This window comes from Thermobia domestica, chromosome 1, assembly GCF_964235325.1.
Source record: "Thermobia domestica chromosome 1, izTheDome1.hap1.1, whole genome shotgun sequence".
Classification (NCBI taxonomy): Eukaryota; Metazoa; Arthropoda; class Insecta; order Zygentoma; family Lepismatidae; genus Thermobia; species Thermobia domestica.
This window is the reverse complement of record NC_137454.1, coordinates 234,730,418-234,747,456: the sequence shown is the minus strand read 5'-3', so window position 1 is coordinate 234,747,456 and position 17,039 is coordinate 234,730,418. Positions and strand designations below refer to the sequence as shown.

Genomic DNA, 17,039 nt, shown 5'->3' with positions numbered 1-17,039 from the left:
AATAATTACGCTTTCTACTTGACTTCAGTGAAAATTCTAATAGTTCTTATTACAGGGATTATCATTCCCCGTCAATGTTAACGATGCTTTTCTCCTAAATTCACATTTAATGCGTCCCATTAAAGCAATATCTACTTTTAAACTTACCCAGTAGTTATGTTTTCCAATATTTCCTCTTTCTTTATGATATACAAAATGTTATTCTTTTATAAATTATAAACTTATACTACGAAGTTTTACTTGGCTACCAGTACTGATTTAAATGTCTAATTTTTCGCTTCCCCTAAAATTTGATGGTACACTTTGCGTCATGGCTTCCTTTGTATGTTGTTATTTGCTGACTGAAACATTATTTAAATAAGAAAGAAACTCAACATACGGAGAGAGAGAGAGAGAGACTTATTCAGAGTTGGCATGTGTTTTAAAAGGCTTCATTATATCAGTCAACTAGTATACTGGGTGTTCAGAATAGTATTGCCCACTAGACGAAAAATAAGGTTTTCTTATTTCGTAGAAGTTTCGTCTAGATGGTTTCTCATTTCGTAGAATTTTTGTCTAGATGGTGTCTAATTTCGTTTCCTAAAATTTATGTAACTTAAAAATTTATGCTCTGTTTTTTTTTCTTATTTTAATCTATAAATTTTCAGAATCCTTCCGCGCCACGAGACATATACGAAAAGTGTTTGAAACTATTATTGAAGTATATCGTTAATGACTTGAACATTTTTAAACGTTGTTAAATGCTCACGACTCACTAATCACTTTATCAATTTATAGTTTTTATACTGTGAATCACGTAACACTGAAACATTGTTTGACTTGGTTGTACTAGTGATGTTGACGAGATGTGTGAAATTTCTGGTCTCGTCCAAATTTTTGAGGTTTCGTCTCGAATTTGAAAAAGTACTTCTCGTCTCGCTTCCCAAATGCTTCATTCTACAGCTATATCCCGTCGGAAAACGATTGGATCGACAAAATAAGGATTACAACTCGAGAACGAAATGTTAACTTAAAGCCGGATAAAGGAACATGCGTAGTTTATCTTTTGTGCCTCACTCTATTAATGTATCAGTGGATGTGGAGCAAGGGCGGTGAGAGGGTTACCTTCGAAGCATAGAAAGAAATTCATAAAATTTTCTACCAACTAAGAAATGATACACCAGGAACTTAAGACTGCCACGTATTTCATATCATCTGATAATCTAGACGCTAAAATAAACGCTATGTTCTTTCATCTGACCTTGATCCGACGTTTAGTTATCGAGTTATGACCCTCTATTTTCTCGTTCCGACCGATTTTAAGTATGCTATATCTTCAAAGTGGTGCTATTTGTGCACTTTCATTGGTCTATGATATTTTCATGTGACGATTAATATCCCAAAATGTTTTGTAGTTAGTTTTTTTAGCACCCTAAACCCTGTATAAAGAACCTCTTCTCTGTCTGTTTTAATAATAGCGAGCAATTTGTAGGAAATAAGAAAGCGATTTCTTTCGGTGAAAAGTACATTAGCTCGTGATTCCACCAGCAAATAAGACCGGAACTTCTTCCTGGAGGAAGTGGAGCTGAACTTGGAATGCCTACATGATAAGTATCGCAAACACCCACTAGCTTCATGGTCAGGGACTTTTCAACAAAAGGTAATTTTCCTAACACGCGTTTCATAAACAGAGAATTTAACAGCATAATCTTCAATGGTGAGTGCATTGTTAGCACAACATACGAGTAGAGAATTAAAAGAAAAAATAGTGGTCATGTAAACATGTGCATCTTGCTGTTCTTGTTGTCGGCCTCAATTTAACGGCATACATGCAATACTCTTTATTAAATACTTTATCGTATTTTTCCTATATTATTATCACCATGTAATGCATGGAGGTAATATAGCGTTTGCACTATTTATTATGCCTATTAGTAATGTATGTTTCGCTTGATGTTCATATTTCTCGATGACCATGCAATTACGATAGTTTACAACGTAATTGCAATTGGGAAATTCAGCAATAGTTACAGGCATGGAAATTGCAATGCGAACATTCAAAGTAGTACATACCTTAAATTTAATGTATCGGTGCCCATCTTTTGTTAGCAGTGAGGTGTATAGAACGAGCCTTGCAGTTTAAAGCACTGATGCCAACCCTGAGGGAGGGGAGAAGCGAGGTGGTCCAGCCTATCAAAAGTTTGTTTGGTCTCTCTAGGATCTGAATATCTTTGGCTTGGACATCTGCGAACGAATCACACGTATAGAACGGATACTCCCGAAGTTATATAGAAATCAGAGCTGTTGCTTTAAAATGGGATCTGAAGTACTATAGTGAGATTGATGCTTTACCATCGGGAATCGAACACGGGACCTCGTCACCAAAATTATACGCTCTAACCACTAAACCAGCGAAGATGGCAGAAATAATAAAGAAGTGGAATTGTACATTGCAATGTTGACAACTGGAATCAAACCTAAAATCCATCTCACAGAAGTTAATGTTCTATTGTTAGGTTAACGGCTACTACCCATATAACACAATTCTAAGTTATGATTCGTATATAATCGTTAAAATATTTAAGAAATACCGAAATTACGGTTCTTAAACATATTGAGAGCATGCATGCTATACGAAGCATTCTCCAAATTTTTAGTGGCATTTTTCATTAAGATAGTTCCATTAAATGCACAATAATAACGAAATTAATAATGAACTAATGAAAAATGACATCCATAACCTGAAGAAGATTCAAACCTATGAGTTATATTCCGTTTTTTTGTTAGGCTAGTTCCTAATACCACTTGACTGTGTTAGGCTGTAGTCTTTTTTTTTTAAGTTATGTAGTGTGTAACTTAATACAACAAAGTCAGGAGGTGATTCCTGACACCGAGATAACAAAAAAAAAAAAAAAAGTCCCATCAACATATAGCATATTGGCAGAGTTAACGAGGAACGAAAGCTTGGGAGCAATAAGTTCAAAGTGGTAGATATCGACGTGTATATAGGCACAAATGTACGTTTGTCGGTCACGTCACATGGGATGTTCAAAAAGTCTGCCATGGATAGCAACGAATGCATGACAATGCTGGATCATGGGTTGGAAAATATGTTCGAAGATACTTGGATCATAGCAAACAGTTGACAAACGTTACGGATACGCTGTTCCAAGTCGTTAACGTTGTTGACAGGTGTAACATACATCACACTTTTCATGGTTTCCACAGATAAAAATCAGTGGATTCAGGTCCAGAGACCGGGCAGGCTAATGCACTGGACCGCCATACCCGCTCTAATGTCTTAGTACGCTTTTTTCAATCACCGGTGGACATTCACATTGAAGTGCACGGGAGACCCATCATGCATGTACCACTGCAGCAAGTCGCTATAGGGACATTTTTCAGTAACTTGATCAGTGTATCGTACAGGAAGGTCAAATATTGTGTTCCATTCAGTCTTCGGGGTCTTGGCGGGTGTATGGTTCGATCACTTGATCATGGACAAACCACACTATACAAATTGGTGGTGATGATGAGTGACAATTGTACCATGGGAGTGTGCATCTACTCATGTGTGTGTGTGAGTTATTCATGTTGATGATATCATCCCTTCCAAACGTGGCCTCGTCAGTGAGCAGTACTGACGCAACAGCATTATGGTAGTATTCTGTTGAATGAACCATTGCAGAACGTGGTTGGAAATCCGCTTCTGTCAGTCCTTGTACCCTTTGCAGGGGGTATGGGTACAAGGCATTTTCATGTCAAGCATACCACTCAGCTATCCTCGTACTCGTACCTGGCTCATTGTTCACAGCTTCTAACACGCGTTCGTCCATAACGGGTGTTAGTAAGTAATGGAGTCGACCAGCATTCACATGGATAGGTAATATGGTCCCTGTTTCACACACGGGCAAGGGCGCCAATTCTCTGTAAATTGGGGAGTGGAGATTCAGATGCAGAAGGTATATATGAGGTATTTAAGACAAATTGCATTCAAATTATGCCAAATATTGTATATTCATAAATGCAATGAGGGGGTCCCACAGGAGCTTTGGGGGAGGCGCCTGGGCCCAAGGATCGACGCCCTTGCACACGGGCCTTTAAATTGCTGCAAATACCCTTAATGATGGTTTGCATCTGTTAGAAAAGCACTCCTGATAGAGTCATGCTGCTTCACGCCCATTGATATTTGCACGACCGTACATCAATAACATGTCGACCTGTTGCACTTTGAGTAATGCACGATGTATTAGTTGAGCATTGCCATTTGTCCTATTCAAGACGCGCAGCACAATGACCGCACTCCTGTACTATAGTGTCTTGAACCACCTGTGTGTGTGAACAGATCAACTACGTATTAAATACCAGTAGCATCTCTAGACTTTCTAGACCGCCATCTCTAAGCTTATTGGCTTTCGATATCTATCGCTTCGAACTTATTATTGTTCCCACACTTTCGGTCCTTGCTAACTCTGCCAATATGTCCAATATGCTGAATATTCATAGGATTTTTCCCCCCAATATACTAAATATCTCGGTGACAGGAATCACCTCCTGACCTTTATTACATTAATTAAGTTACACCTTGTATAGAAAGCATCATAACAATTATTAAGATTTACTAAAAACGATAATGCCGCTCAACAAGGATTAGTAGATGCTGTCTTTTACCTGAACGTGTCTTATTTCTCTGGCCCTAAAAATTGTTCAGGTATGTTTTTACTAAAACTGGGAAATGTTCTTCTCTTGTGTACGTTTCTAACACTTCTTCGCATAATCAACCTTTATAGGAAAAATATTAGCACTAAAACATGTAAATTTTCCATAAAACTAATATTTGCTATACGTTTCAGAAGTAGTGGCATATTTGAACTATTTCGTAACTAGGCTAAATAAAATATAGATGAAACCACCGATATAACCAACAACTCAAATAACTTCATAAATATTACATTTTTCCAAAATATCCAATTTTTGGGTGAGTAAATATAGATAGGGTAAATATCTGAGGAAATATCCACTTTTTATTTACTTACCTATCGGGTATTTACCCGACTTACATCATTAGTCACACATAATGCACATAATGCTATCCACCACAAATGATATGGTAAGGGCTCGCACTAGGGAATCCTCACACCAGGGAATCGTGGGTGCTCTATTACTGAGTCACTAAGCTGCTAAAATGGTAAATTGTAGACTAAAAGTAAAATCAGTGTCAAAAATGGAAAAGTTCGGTTTAATGTTAAGATGTGGGCTACGGTGCTTAACACTGCTCACTTAAAATTGGACTATCTAGTAGTCACTATGGAAGTAGTTCAAATAATCGCCAGAAGAATGCGCGTGGGCCTATGTGCTATCAATTCTGAAGTAAAATCTGGCCTTTTTCTTAACATTTTCATTTTGGCGCTTAGTACGGATTTTATATTCAGTCTATAATTAATTTTATCCATCATGCGTAAATTAAGACAATAATTTACGAAGAAAAAATAAAAAAAAAGTAAGCCTCAAACTAGAAATTTCAAGGTAAGCATTAAATTGATCTTCTCAATGTAATATCTAAATTTAAAGTAAAATTGTGTGGTTGTGCGAAAAATACGTGTAAGGAAACTATTAAGGCAATATGTCAAGTATGTCAATAGGTAAAAAGACAATTTCTTTCTTCCAATATGCCTTCATTTATTGTAGATTTAGTCCCTCTGCCATTACAGAAGAAAGGTGGTTGAACTCTTTCTTCTACTCCCGACTCCTCCTCTTTCATCAAAGATAGAGAAAGAAATTACGAAGAAGTAAACAGAAAGCAAGCACAAAAACAAAAGGCAAAACAAAGCAAAATTATTTCGTTCTGAGAACAATTTACAGACGTAACTGATATGTTTTGTTTCAAACAAAAAAATGCCCATCTAGTTTACAAAAACACTGATTGCTTGCTTTCACCAGAGACAACTACGTTACCTATTGGATTAGTAAAACCTCAACAAGGAGGAGGAGTTGGGTGTGTGTAGTAGTGTATATGTGTGTGGATTCTGGAGACTCGTATAGAAGCACGTATGTTGTGTAGGAGGCAGCGTCATCTCTCGTAATGCAACAGAGAAGAAATTGAGGTTGTCCCAGATCCTTCTACAAGAAGAATCATTTTTTTTTCTTTTTCTAAAAAGAACTTTTCCCTCCTGTTGCAGGACCAGCGCAAAGCTTGTGCTTCCAACGTAGAGTACTGACGTCTATCAGCACAGTGTCTGATCATCGTTTCTTCTAGGATTACCATGGTAACGGTGAGTACATAACAATTCACTTTTAAATTCCAAGCATCTTGAATTAATTTAATTTAATTTAAATAGTTTTAATTTCATTAATTTCATTAAATTTTTCCTTTAATTTTCTATTTTCTTTTCTTTCTTTTTCTTTTTCTATTTTGCTTATCTGTGGTAGAAACGTTATTGAAATTCAATACTATTGAAAACCTCCTTTGTGGCTATATGATTACCTCACGCGCTTTCAGCATGAGAGATAAGGTTCGATTCCGGCGGGAGCTCATGTGAATCAATCTCATGTTAAGCTGTGGGCTCACGTCTCACAGCTTTGGTGCTGAAACAGACACTGAATTCTAATCCATCCATCCATCAAAAATATTGAAATTATTTTTACTTTTTTTTTTTTTTTTTTTTTTTTACAAATAGTTCAGTTATACGTCGTACATATATTTTTATTATTATTGCATCTATGTGCAACCCCCGTCACCCGGACCAGCTCCGGCCCACTGAAGCCTTTCATCCGGCCCGCCTGACCCAGTATTTAAAATATATTTCTTGCGTAATCTTTTAAACTAAATTGAATGTTTTTTCAACACTCAACCGCATAGTGTGAGGCTTCGCTCTCGTGATACCTGGCAACGATGAGAAAATAATACAAAAACAAATAATAATAATAATAATAATACATTTTATTGCAGAAACATCTGAGAACATCAGATGTATTACAATCGTCAAAAATAGATAGAAGTTGAAAATTTTAGGGTTACATATATAACATCCTTCTCTTGATAACTATAGACCGATTTCACTGCCCCAGTTATATCTATAGTTTTTGAGATTGTTTTGAATGAACAGATTGTTGACTATTTTGAACACAATAATTTATTTAGTAATTCTCAATTTGGCTATAGATCCGGACTAGGTACTGTTAAGGCTACAGTCTCATTTTTGGTAAATTGTATTTCTGGGTTGGACAGTAAAAACTTTGTTCATGTAAAACTATATGATCTATCGAAAGCATTTGATACCGTGTCTCATGATATTTTGTTGCAAAAACTAGAATTCTATGGTTTTGATAATGCAGCTCTGTCACTTCTTCATTCGTATTTAAATGGAGGATATCAGAGAGTTGTTTATGAAGGGAAAGAGTCTAACCTGTTGCGTGTTAGACACGGAGTACCTTAGGGATCTATTCTTGGTCCGATTCTTTTTTTATTATTTATATTAATGACTTTCCATACAACATCGCTTCACCCTTCGTTAATAGTTATTTATTTGCTGATGATCTCAATATTTGTGTTAACTCACGACAAAAAGACTCAGTTCAGTCTATATTAAACATCACCTCAGATATTATTAAAGACTGGTGTACTTCCAACTTGCTTTGTATTAACTCTGATAAGACCAAAGACTTGGTGCTTACCTACAATAACAAAAATTCGAATGCAGAACTTAAAAAATATTCCGCTCCTTTTTGGGGTTTTTAATTGATAATCATTTAAACTGGGACGACCATATCCTTATGGTGGAATCTAGAGCTAGTAAGGGAGTTTATCTAATACGTAGATTAAGATTGTGCGTAAGTTTAAAGGTACTTAAAACTGTTTATTATGCAAAAATTCACAGTCATTTAAGTTATGGCACGATACTTTGGGGTCATCAGTTCTCCATCAAAAGCCTATTGAAAATACAAAAGATTTGTAAGATTGATGTTCGGTCTCCCTAGTCGTGCACATTGTAGGCCAAGCTTCGTTAAATTAGGAATTATGACAGTACCTGCAATTTTCATATACCAATGTTTACTTTACATCAAGGAAAACAATCATATTTACAATGAATTAGGGTACTCTCATACTTATGAAACTAGAAACAGGAACCGTTTAGGATTATTTAGATGTGAATATAGTAAGACACCCTTGATCTTTATGCTTTGAACCTCGTCATTTTTTTAAAAAAAGTAGATACTAGATTCTTCTTTGTTTCCTCTAGTAAGATATTTTGGTTACTGTTTTTGTATTCCTGTGATGTTAGTGTAGGATGAATGAGTTTCTCCATTGACTATTCAATTGCTATTCAATTCTTGTGAAAATGTTATGCATTGTCTCTTACGGCCCTTGACACCAGTAACTTCTGGGTGATTGGCCCACCTCTTGTTTAGGGTGACCAGAAGGTAATGATTAAAAATCCGGACAGATTAACTTAGAAACCCGGACTTTATGAATTGAAGGGTGTGAGGCAAGAACATGGTAACCCACAATTTTACTATTTTAAGAAATTGGAGGTTTTCTGCTGCACAATTCATTTCCAAAGTCGGAAAGCTGATTTTTCACATAAGACTATACATGAAGGATTAAACGGACAAGATTAACGGAAGCGTTGCTCTCTATCTGGTGCTGCATAACTCAGCAATTCAAAATTTCGTGGGTTACCCTGTTCTTGCCTCACACCCTTCAATTTGTAAACCTTTTCCCTACATATGGCATTTTAGTTCATTAATTACATTTAGACATCTTTGGCTCAAGCAAGCTGGGAAAGCTACACTTACAAAAAGCTACATTTACATGTTAAAATTCTTACCTTATTGATATTCCTCTGCTCCTCGAGCGGTTTTCAATAGACGGTTGTCCTGTAAGAATTCTTTAAACATGTCACTGCACGTTCCATTCTCTTTTTTTTCTTTCAAAGTTGAAACAAACTTGAAATTCGGACTTAACTGTGAGATATTAAGTCGGTTGGATTCTTTTGACCAAGCAGCATTCATTATGAAAATATCCGTTCGCAGTAAGCAATACTATTTTGTATGGAATGAATATATGAACCGACTTTCTTTAAATTCCCAAAACCTTTTTGCTTGATGTTTTCGAACTTCGAAAAGTTTTAAATGCCTTTCTTCTAAACAATTGAACGCTTATGAACCAGACGGATATTTATAATTGATAGGGCAACCATAAAGCATAAAAAGCAGTAACAGCATAATGGAATTTTTCACCTATGGTTGGTACCATATCTGTGATTTTGACCATTTTACTTATCCAAATTTGCTACTCTTATAAGCATAATAAAGCATAATTTACAGAAATAAAGCATAAAGCATAATGCTTAATGCTTTTTATTCCAGAACCCTGTGTATGTGTAAGACTGGTTGTGCTTATTCCAAGATGCCAAAATCAAGAGTATATATGCAATCTCAGAGAGTAAAAGTATTCCCAACTAACCATTTCAAAGTAGAAGGCGGCAATCTATTTTGTACTCTTTGTTCTGAATTCATTAAATATGAGAAGTCTACTATGCAGGTACATGTTTCTTCTTCCAAACTCCGCTTAAGAAAAAATGCACAAAATGAGGTTATGTTGTATTGATGTAATTTTATTGGGAAAAATGCATAGTTTCATATACATTTTTAATGCGTGTGTAATAAAAACGAGTAAAATAAAACAAATATGTATTAGAAATTGATAAAAATTAAGAATAATTCAAGGAACAGCATTTTAAGGCATAATTTAGGAAAAAGTAAAGTAAAGCATAATGTAAGAAAAACAAAGCATAATATACAGCTGTATAAAGCATAAAGTTGGTTGCCCTAATAATTGATATGGCCTGGCCAGGGTTACTATCTAATGATTTTCCTACCATATTTTGGAACTTTTCTGACTTTACAACTTACAAAAATGTACCGATAATAATTTGCAAATTCCGAAATGTCTGCGACTGGAGCCATCGAGTCATCAGAATCATGGAAAGTTAAACATTTATAATGAGACAACTGAAAAACAAGACAAATGGATGTCCGGCTCGACTACTAAGCCGGACACGGAACATGACCTCCAAAAGCCGGACTATCTGGGCAAAAGCAGGACAATTGGCCACCCTACCCTTGTTCCAACTTGCACATACTTGATTTAAAGTATAAACCTCACACTTAATTCTATTCATTACGACTTCGAAACTTACTAGATAAATAAAAACTTTCTGGCCAGAGCAATACACTTATTTATGAAAACTCAAAACTAAACATTTGAACTTTAAGGAAGACAACGCTAGCTTGTTGAAACTGTTATGTATTATTTTACTTTTAATTAACAAGTGGTCAGAGGCATTTATTTATCTCATACTTGTGTCCATTCCAACCTCATCACAGAAAAACGTCTAAGTTAAAGGGATGCCCTATTTTTGCTAGTGAACTGTCCGTGCACATCCTGTGGAAACCCAGATCCGTTTCTGTGGGACATTTGTTGGCTCTCTGTGAGATGATTACTGCACGAATTATGGACATTACAAATATTGTTAGTTTTAGTAAGTGGTCAGAAAGATATAATTTATCCCACACTTGTGTCCATCTCCAAACTCAACTGAAAAAAGTGGGGGCGCGGTGGCTCAGTGGTAGAGCGTTCACCTCCAGTGCTTGGGGTCCTTGTTTCGATCCCAGCTCGCGCCGTGTGGACTTTGTGGTGAAGAAACACCGTGCTCGTGGGTTTTCTCGGGGTTCTCCAGTTTCCTCCCACTTTCTTCATTCTACCATTTCATTCATTTCTCATCATCACCGTCTCCTTTAGCCTAGCCGAATAATCGTGGGACGTAAAACTTAAAGATTTCAATTTTTTTAACTGAGAAAAGCGCCCATGTTCAAGGGATGTCCTGTTTTTGCCAGTGAACTACCCGTGGACATCCTGTAGAAACCTAGATGCCCGTTTCTGTGGACATTTCCGGGCTTTTTATGAGATAATCGCCGGACGGATTTTGGACATTACAAATATTGTTAGTTTTAATAAATAAGTGGTCACAAAGTTTTTATTTATCTCTTATTTGTGTCCATTCCCAACTCCGTCACAGATAGAACGTCCCTATCCAAGATGCGTCCTATTTTTGCCAGAGTACTGCTCATGGACACATGGATATCCTGTGGAAGGTCAGATGTCCATTTATATGGGACATTTCTGGCTCTTTGTGAGATAATCACCGGACGAATTATGACCATTACAAATATTGTTACATAACAGGCATGTTCTACTGAAATTCAAGGGATATCACGTGGATATTACCATTATCCTTGAAGTTCCTATTGTGAACCTAAAAGTGTTGGGATAAGTATTTGACTTATAGTACATCCAAAGGACGTCTTGAGAGGATATGTTAAATTACTTAAGAAGACGATAATGTTGATAATGACATCAAAGGTGAAATGGTGAGAAATGCCTAAGACTTTAACGGGACTCGGACCATAATTCGTGTATAAGCCAGTCGGTTTTTCTCTATAGGAAAAGTAACTCTAGATACCAATCTTAGAAACAAAGTTCTTTGATTTCTTAACTTGTATAATATACTCGGTAATTAGAAAATTATTCATGACGGTCGCACAAATACGATCTCCGCTGCATCCTCATTAACGTGCCATATAATCAATCAATATAGAGTTATGAAACTTACTTTTAAAATGAACTCAGCTTTACTAAAATTATGCTGTATCTCAAAACACAGAACAAATATTCAAAGTGAGCCACTCAAGCACATTTTCGCTTGAAATCGGCGTAATTTGAGCTCAAAGCAGGAACATTATAAAAGAAAATTATACTAATAGTTATAACTTAAAAATTAGTTTACAAAAAGAATCCGCAAAAGGAGAATAGAAGTGAAAATTGGGTGTGAACAAATGAAATGAAATGAAATTTTTGAGTTTTACGTCCCACGGTTATGCCGGTTAGGCTAAAGGAGACGGTGATGATGAGTAATGAATATAAATGGTGGAATGAAGAAAGTGGGAGGAAACGGGAGAACCCCGAGAAAACCCACGCACACGGTGTTTGTCCACCACAAAGTTCACTTGGCGGGAGCAGGGTTTGAACCCGAGACCCCTAGCACCAGAGGTGAACGCTCTACCACTGAGCCACCGCGGCCCCCAGGGGTGTGAACAAATTGAAATGATTATTTAAAAGTGAAATGCTTTCTAACAAAATGTTTAGTGTTCTTGTCTTTCGGGTAAGAGACATGGGATCGATTTCCGGTAGTCAGAATTTTTGGTACGTATAAACTCGATCGTTTTCTTTTAAAAAAATATATATATAGCGTTCGCTTTCTTTAAGAAAATTTCCCTCGACTGATACAAAATTTTCCCTTTTCTTATCTAATTTTCCCTAGTTTGTTGAGTGTCCAATATTCCTATGGCAGAAGTTTTGTGCTAAGATTAATTTAGCTATATTAAAGGAAGAGCCAACCACATTTGTTTTATTCATTTGCTTTTTTGCTTCTATCTTTTGTTTTTTCATTCACTTTTTTAAAACAAAAAAATACATCCAGTCAACATTAGGTGCAAATTATGCTACTTTGAACAGACAGACACACATATTGTATTGGTTTATTTCTAAAGAACAAAGAAAAAATTAAACATATATATTGGTCAATCACTCAGCGCGAGAATTTTCCTGGATTTTCACATTTTAGCGAAAAATTCCCTTTTTCCTATTTTTGGTAAATTTACCTGTGACATGTCCCTGGATTAGGGAAATTTCCCTCAAACTACGAACACTGATACTGACCCACCATACGCTTATTGTTTTCTAAGTTTAAGGTGAATATACAGTGGGTTATAAAATATGGCTATTAGGTGAGTATAAGCCGTGTGCTAACGTATATGCTCCTGTCAGCAGTGTACGTTTTACACATTGGACGACGAGCAGAATCATATCATATATTATAAGCCTCAGTAACGAAACAAGACTTGAAGTTTCAGAGAAATAAACTGTCCCTTGACAAGTGCTAACGTGTTTGCTTTCTGTGTACTTTGTCGCTTGTTCAATCTCTGGTGGTGCTACTAAGCCCCAGATACCCGGATTCCAGTTTAAACAGTGGATCTTGTATCATACAGGTTCGGTGCTAGAAAAAAATGCTAACCTCCAATTAATAAAAAATTCAGACAGAAGCAGCCTTAAGGATGATGATCAGTCTGCCATCCAAGTATTCTCAAATTTCTCAAACTATAGCAAAAGCATAAGAATAAATTTACAAGTTGTCTGCCTAAATTGTTAGATATTTTAAAATACCATTATAAAATAATAATCGTTTAGGAGATTATGTCTATTGCTGAACAATTACGTTGCTGTAGCTTATGACTTTATAATTGACTTGAAGGTGTCTTTCTTCACAATGGAAATTATATCGAAAGCATTTAGCATTTTGTAATGGTAAACAATCAAATAGCCATGGAAATTATCATTCTTTGAACTTTGTTATATTTCGAGAAAAGCATTTTATTTAGCTTCTAAAAACCTTTAAACACCATGCCATTATTGCATGCAATCTTTTCTTTTGCTATCTCAATTCATCTCATTTCGCAGGCTATCTACTTTGGATAGTATCTATGGATATTCATATTATATGCAATTTATCCTGAAGAAATGAATAGTGTAGAAAGACAGATAATTTACTTAACGCTTCATGCCATTCGACTAAACTACCACTACTTTCACACACACACACACACAAAAAAAAAGAGTGGTTGCTTTTTCTTTCTTTCTTTTTAATAAACAATACTGATGAGCGTTTACGCTACCCAAGAAAACCTCAAGAAGATTCAAGAACAGGATGTTGTCTAACCATAAACGTTCATGGTGTAGGTTCGAACAAGAGCCTTCCGTACCAGAAAAAAGTACTTTACCTGTGTGTAACTGTGACCCCCTGCTCTATATAATAGATTTTTCGTTATGTCTATGTGGGTGACGTCCAAAAACTTTAACAAATTTATTGTATGCTTTACGAAGAACAAAAATAAAACAAAACATAAAATTTTAATATAGTTCAGGCTGAGACAAAATCAGTAAATAAAAAAAATTAAAAATCATGTTCCACGATTACGTTCTTAAACTGAATTCAGCTGCAGTAGAATATGATATATATTTTAGGTTTTCCAGTCATCCCCAGTGCTTGAGTTTAGAATCAGTGAAGAAAAAGAGTGAATTGATCCACTACTCGTGATTTACAAAATATGTCCCACGACAACTTTTGTAACAGTAATTTAATTTTGATAGAATATGACGTACAGCTTGGGGTTGAAATCAGTCACTAATGATCATCATCATCATTAGGTATTCTGCCAATATTGCAGGCTACTTGCCGCAAGTAAGAAGCATCCATGCTCCACGGTCTTCGGCTAACCTCTACGTCATCACGTGCGATTTTTCTGTTTCGATATTGCCCATCAATTATAGCTTCCTTCGCTCCCTCCCTCTCTTTACTGTCACTATTCGCTCTAGCACGTCCCTCATCATTGTTTCTCTCAGCTAATGTTCCAATCAGTTTCTCTTCTTCTTCTCAATAATATCTAAAAGTATTATTTTTTCCCATCGTTTCTATCACCCTCTCATCCATTTTTCGTTCTACTCAGCTAATTTTCTCCATTCTTCTCCACACCCACATTTCGAAAGCTTCCAGCTGTTTCTCATAATTTTTGCATAATGCTCATATTTCCGTCCTATACAGTACAATATTTTACACGAATCATTTAATGAATATTTTTCTCAATTTTTTTAATCCAAAATAGACTTTTCCTTCTATTTAAGGCTTCTTTTGCCATTCCTATCCTTGCTTTTATTGGGGAACTGAATTAATCATCATCCGATTAAAAACCTATGGTACACGAAAATTTCTAAAAATCTCCGATTTTTATAGAAGAGTTAAAAGACAAATTTCACTTACTTCTACAAAGCACAGTGTCACTAGTGTATTCATAGTTTAGAACACATTTTTCATTTCTAACAGCAAATAAAATGTATGTATCATTAAAGAACTAAAAATTTTACATGTGAGAATATAATCAGAAAGTTGTCAGTATTTCTCTTCCTGTGTCAAACCTTGTCCCCTTTTGCGTTGTAATTTTGGTAAAGAATCTATCATACTAGGGCGGAAAAAACTAGTCTGTTAATTTGTACGTGGTATATACATTCTTCATTGTTCTCAAAGGAGTTCACATTTGGTTTCCTCATTTACAGGTAGGAGAGGCCAATTGTCTGAGAGGTGTGAATTTTTTAATGTTCCGAATGTATATATAGGACTATATAGTATCCAATCAACTTTTTATGCCTGTGTTGCATAGTATGAAGGCAGATATTAAAAAAAAAAAAAGAGTTTCAATTTTCATGGTGACAAAGTGAAATTATTAATAAATTTCTTTAATTTAATAACGCGTATCGTGTTTCTTTGTAATCATAATGACATTTTTTTAAAAAAAATCATATTTGCAGTGTATAAAAAAATATTTCTCTTGTCAATTCGTTCGATAAACGTGTCATGTGTTATAAAATGTAATTGAGCGAAAACGACAATCCATTACTTTATACTTTTAAAATAATAACAAGAATGAAAGCTAAATTTTAAATGTTTGAAACGTGTATGAACGCGTTTTTTTTACTACACTCCACTTTAAAAGTGTCCACTTTATAGGTGTACATTTTTCATTTCATGACTTCAACATACATTTTCGTAATAACCAATAATCCTCCGTGGAATTTATTTTTGTTATCCGTATAATATGCAAATTTACTCGTTTAATTTATTTTTGTGCTGCGTGCAACGTAATTTTGTTCTCCATACAATAGATATATTATTGTTATCTGTATTTATTCGTTTAATTTATTTTTCTACTGTATACAATTTATTTTTGTTCTGCGTAGATGGATGCATTTAGTCAATTTATTTTTGTCCTAAGTTCAACTTACTTTTGCCCTCCGAACATCACTTGTTCAATGAAATGCTAACATTTATAACGTTATATTCTACTTTCGATAACTTAACATCCAGAGCAAATGATTAAAAAAGAAAATACTGTACGCGTACACGCAAATAGTGCAAAATAACTAGCACTATTAATAAATATTCATAGCGCTGAATTTTTTTTTACACCTTTTGCAAGGTGACTTTCAAACTACCTAGAAATGGTTTTGATCTTACTTAGTAAATGTTGAAAACAAATTTCATTTGATGCTTCAGTAATATCTGCTAAAATACTGTTTCTGACAATACTATTATTTTTGCAGAGCTAACATTTTTACGTTTTAATTTCACGGTTGTCGAGTTGTAATACATGTATTAACCTAACTTTCGTATGGGAATTGTATGATGATGATGATAATGATAATAATAATAATAATAATAATAATAATAATAATAATAATAATAATTATTATTATTATTATTATTATTATTATTATTATTATTATTATTATTATTATTATTATTATTATTATTATTATTATTATTATTATTATTATTCAAAACTCATACTAACCAAAAAGATCCTAAGACACTACGATCCGTCTATTGACTTTTTTGTCTTGATTTAAAATGCAACTGCCTATTAAATATTTATCGTCAGAAAGTTTAACCGTTCTTTAACGTGATCATTAATTAAATAGCGCTTTGCAAAATGTTTCATTTAGTAAACTTTAAACATTTTTATCTTAAAAAAGGTTTCGTTGTTAAAAGTTTAATTACTAGATAGACGTTTAAATGCTTATTAGAAAAGTTTCAATGATTAGTAAAAATGCTTAGTTTATTAAGCATTAAATTTATAAATCTAGTTTTCCGATTTATAAATTAACGGAAATCCTTAATTATAATATTTTCCCTAGAAAATGTAAAGAAAGGATCGTTTTAGTTTTAATCGATAATAGATGTATGAAAAAAACAACGTCCTGGCTGCGATGGTCTATTGGTTTCGCGCCAAATTGTGTAAATTAAGCTCTGCTGGATCTAATCCATGCTAGGATGGGTGCATCCGTTGGGACTTTCAGATTATGTTAGCATTACGGTGTTCACAGGTTC

General features: G+C 34.8%; 1 protein-coding gene across 2 annotated transcripts in view; it reads left to right on the top strand.

The window, feature by feature from the left end:
• LOC145694670 (uncharacterized) overlaps positions 1 to 17,039 on the top strand; it is an 87,551-nt gene that overhangs the window by 47,476 nt on the left and 23,036 nt on the right. For both annotated transcript variants that reach the window (XM_081771162.1, XM_081771154.1), the window contains exon 2: positions 6,159 to 6,251. In XM_081771162.1, coding sequence (XP_081627288.1) covers positions 6,243 to 6,251 — 9 coding nt within the window. In that variant the 5' untranslated portion in view covers positions 6,159 to 6,242. The remainder of the gene's footprint in view (positions 1 to 6,158; positions 6,252 to 17,039) is intronic.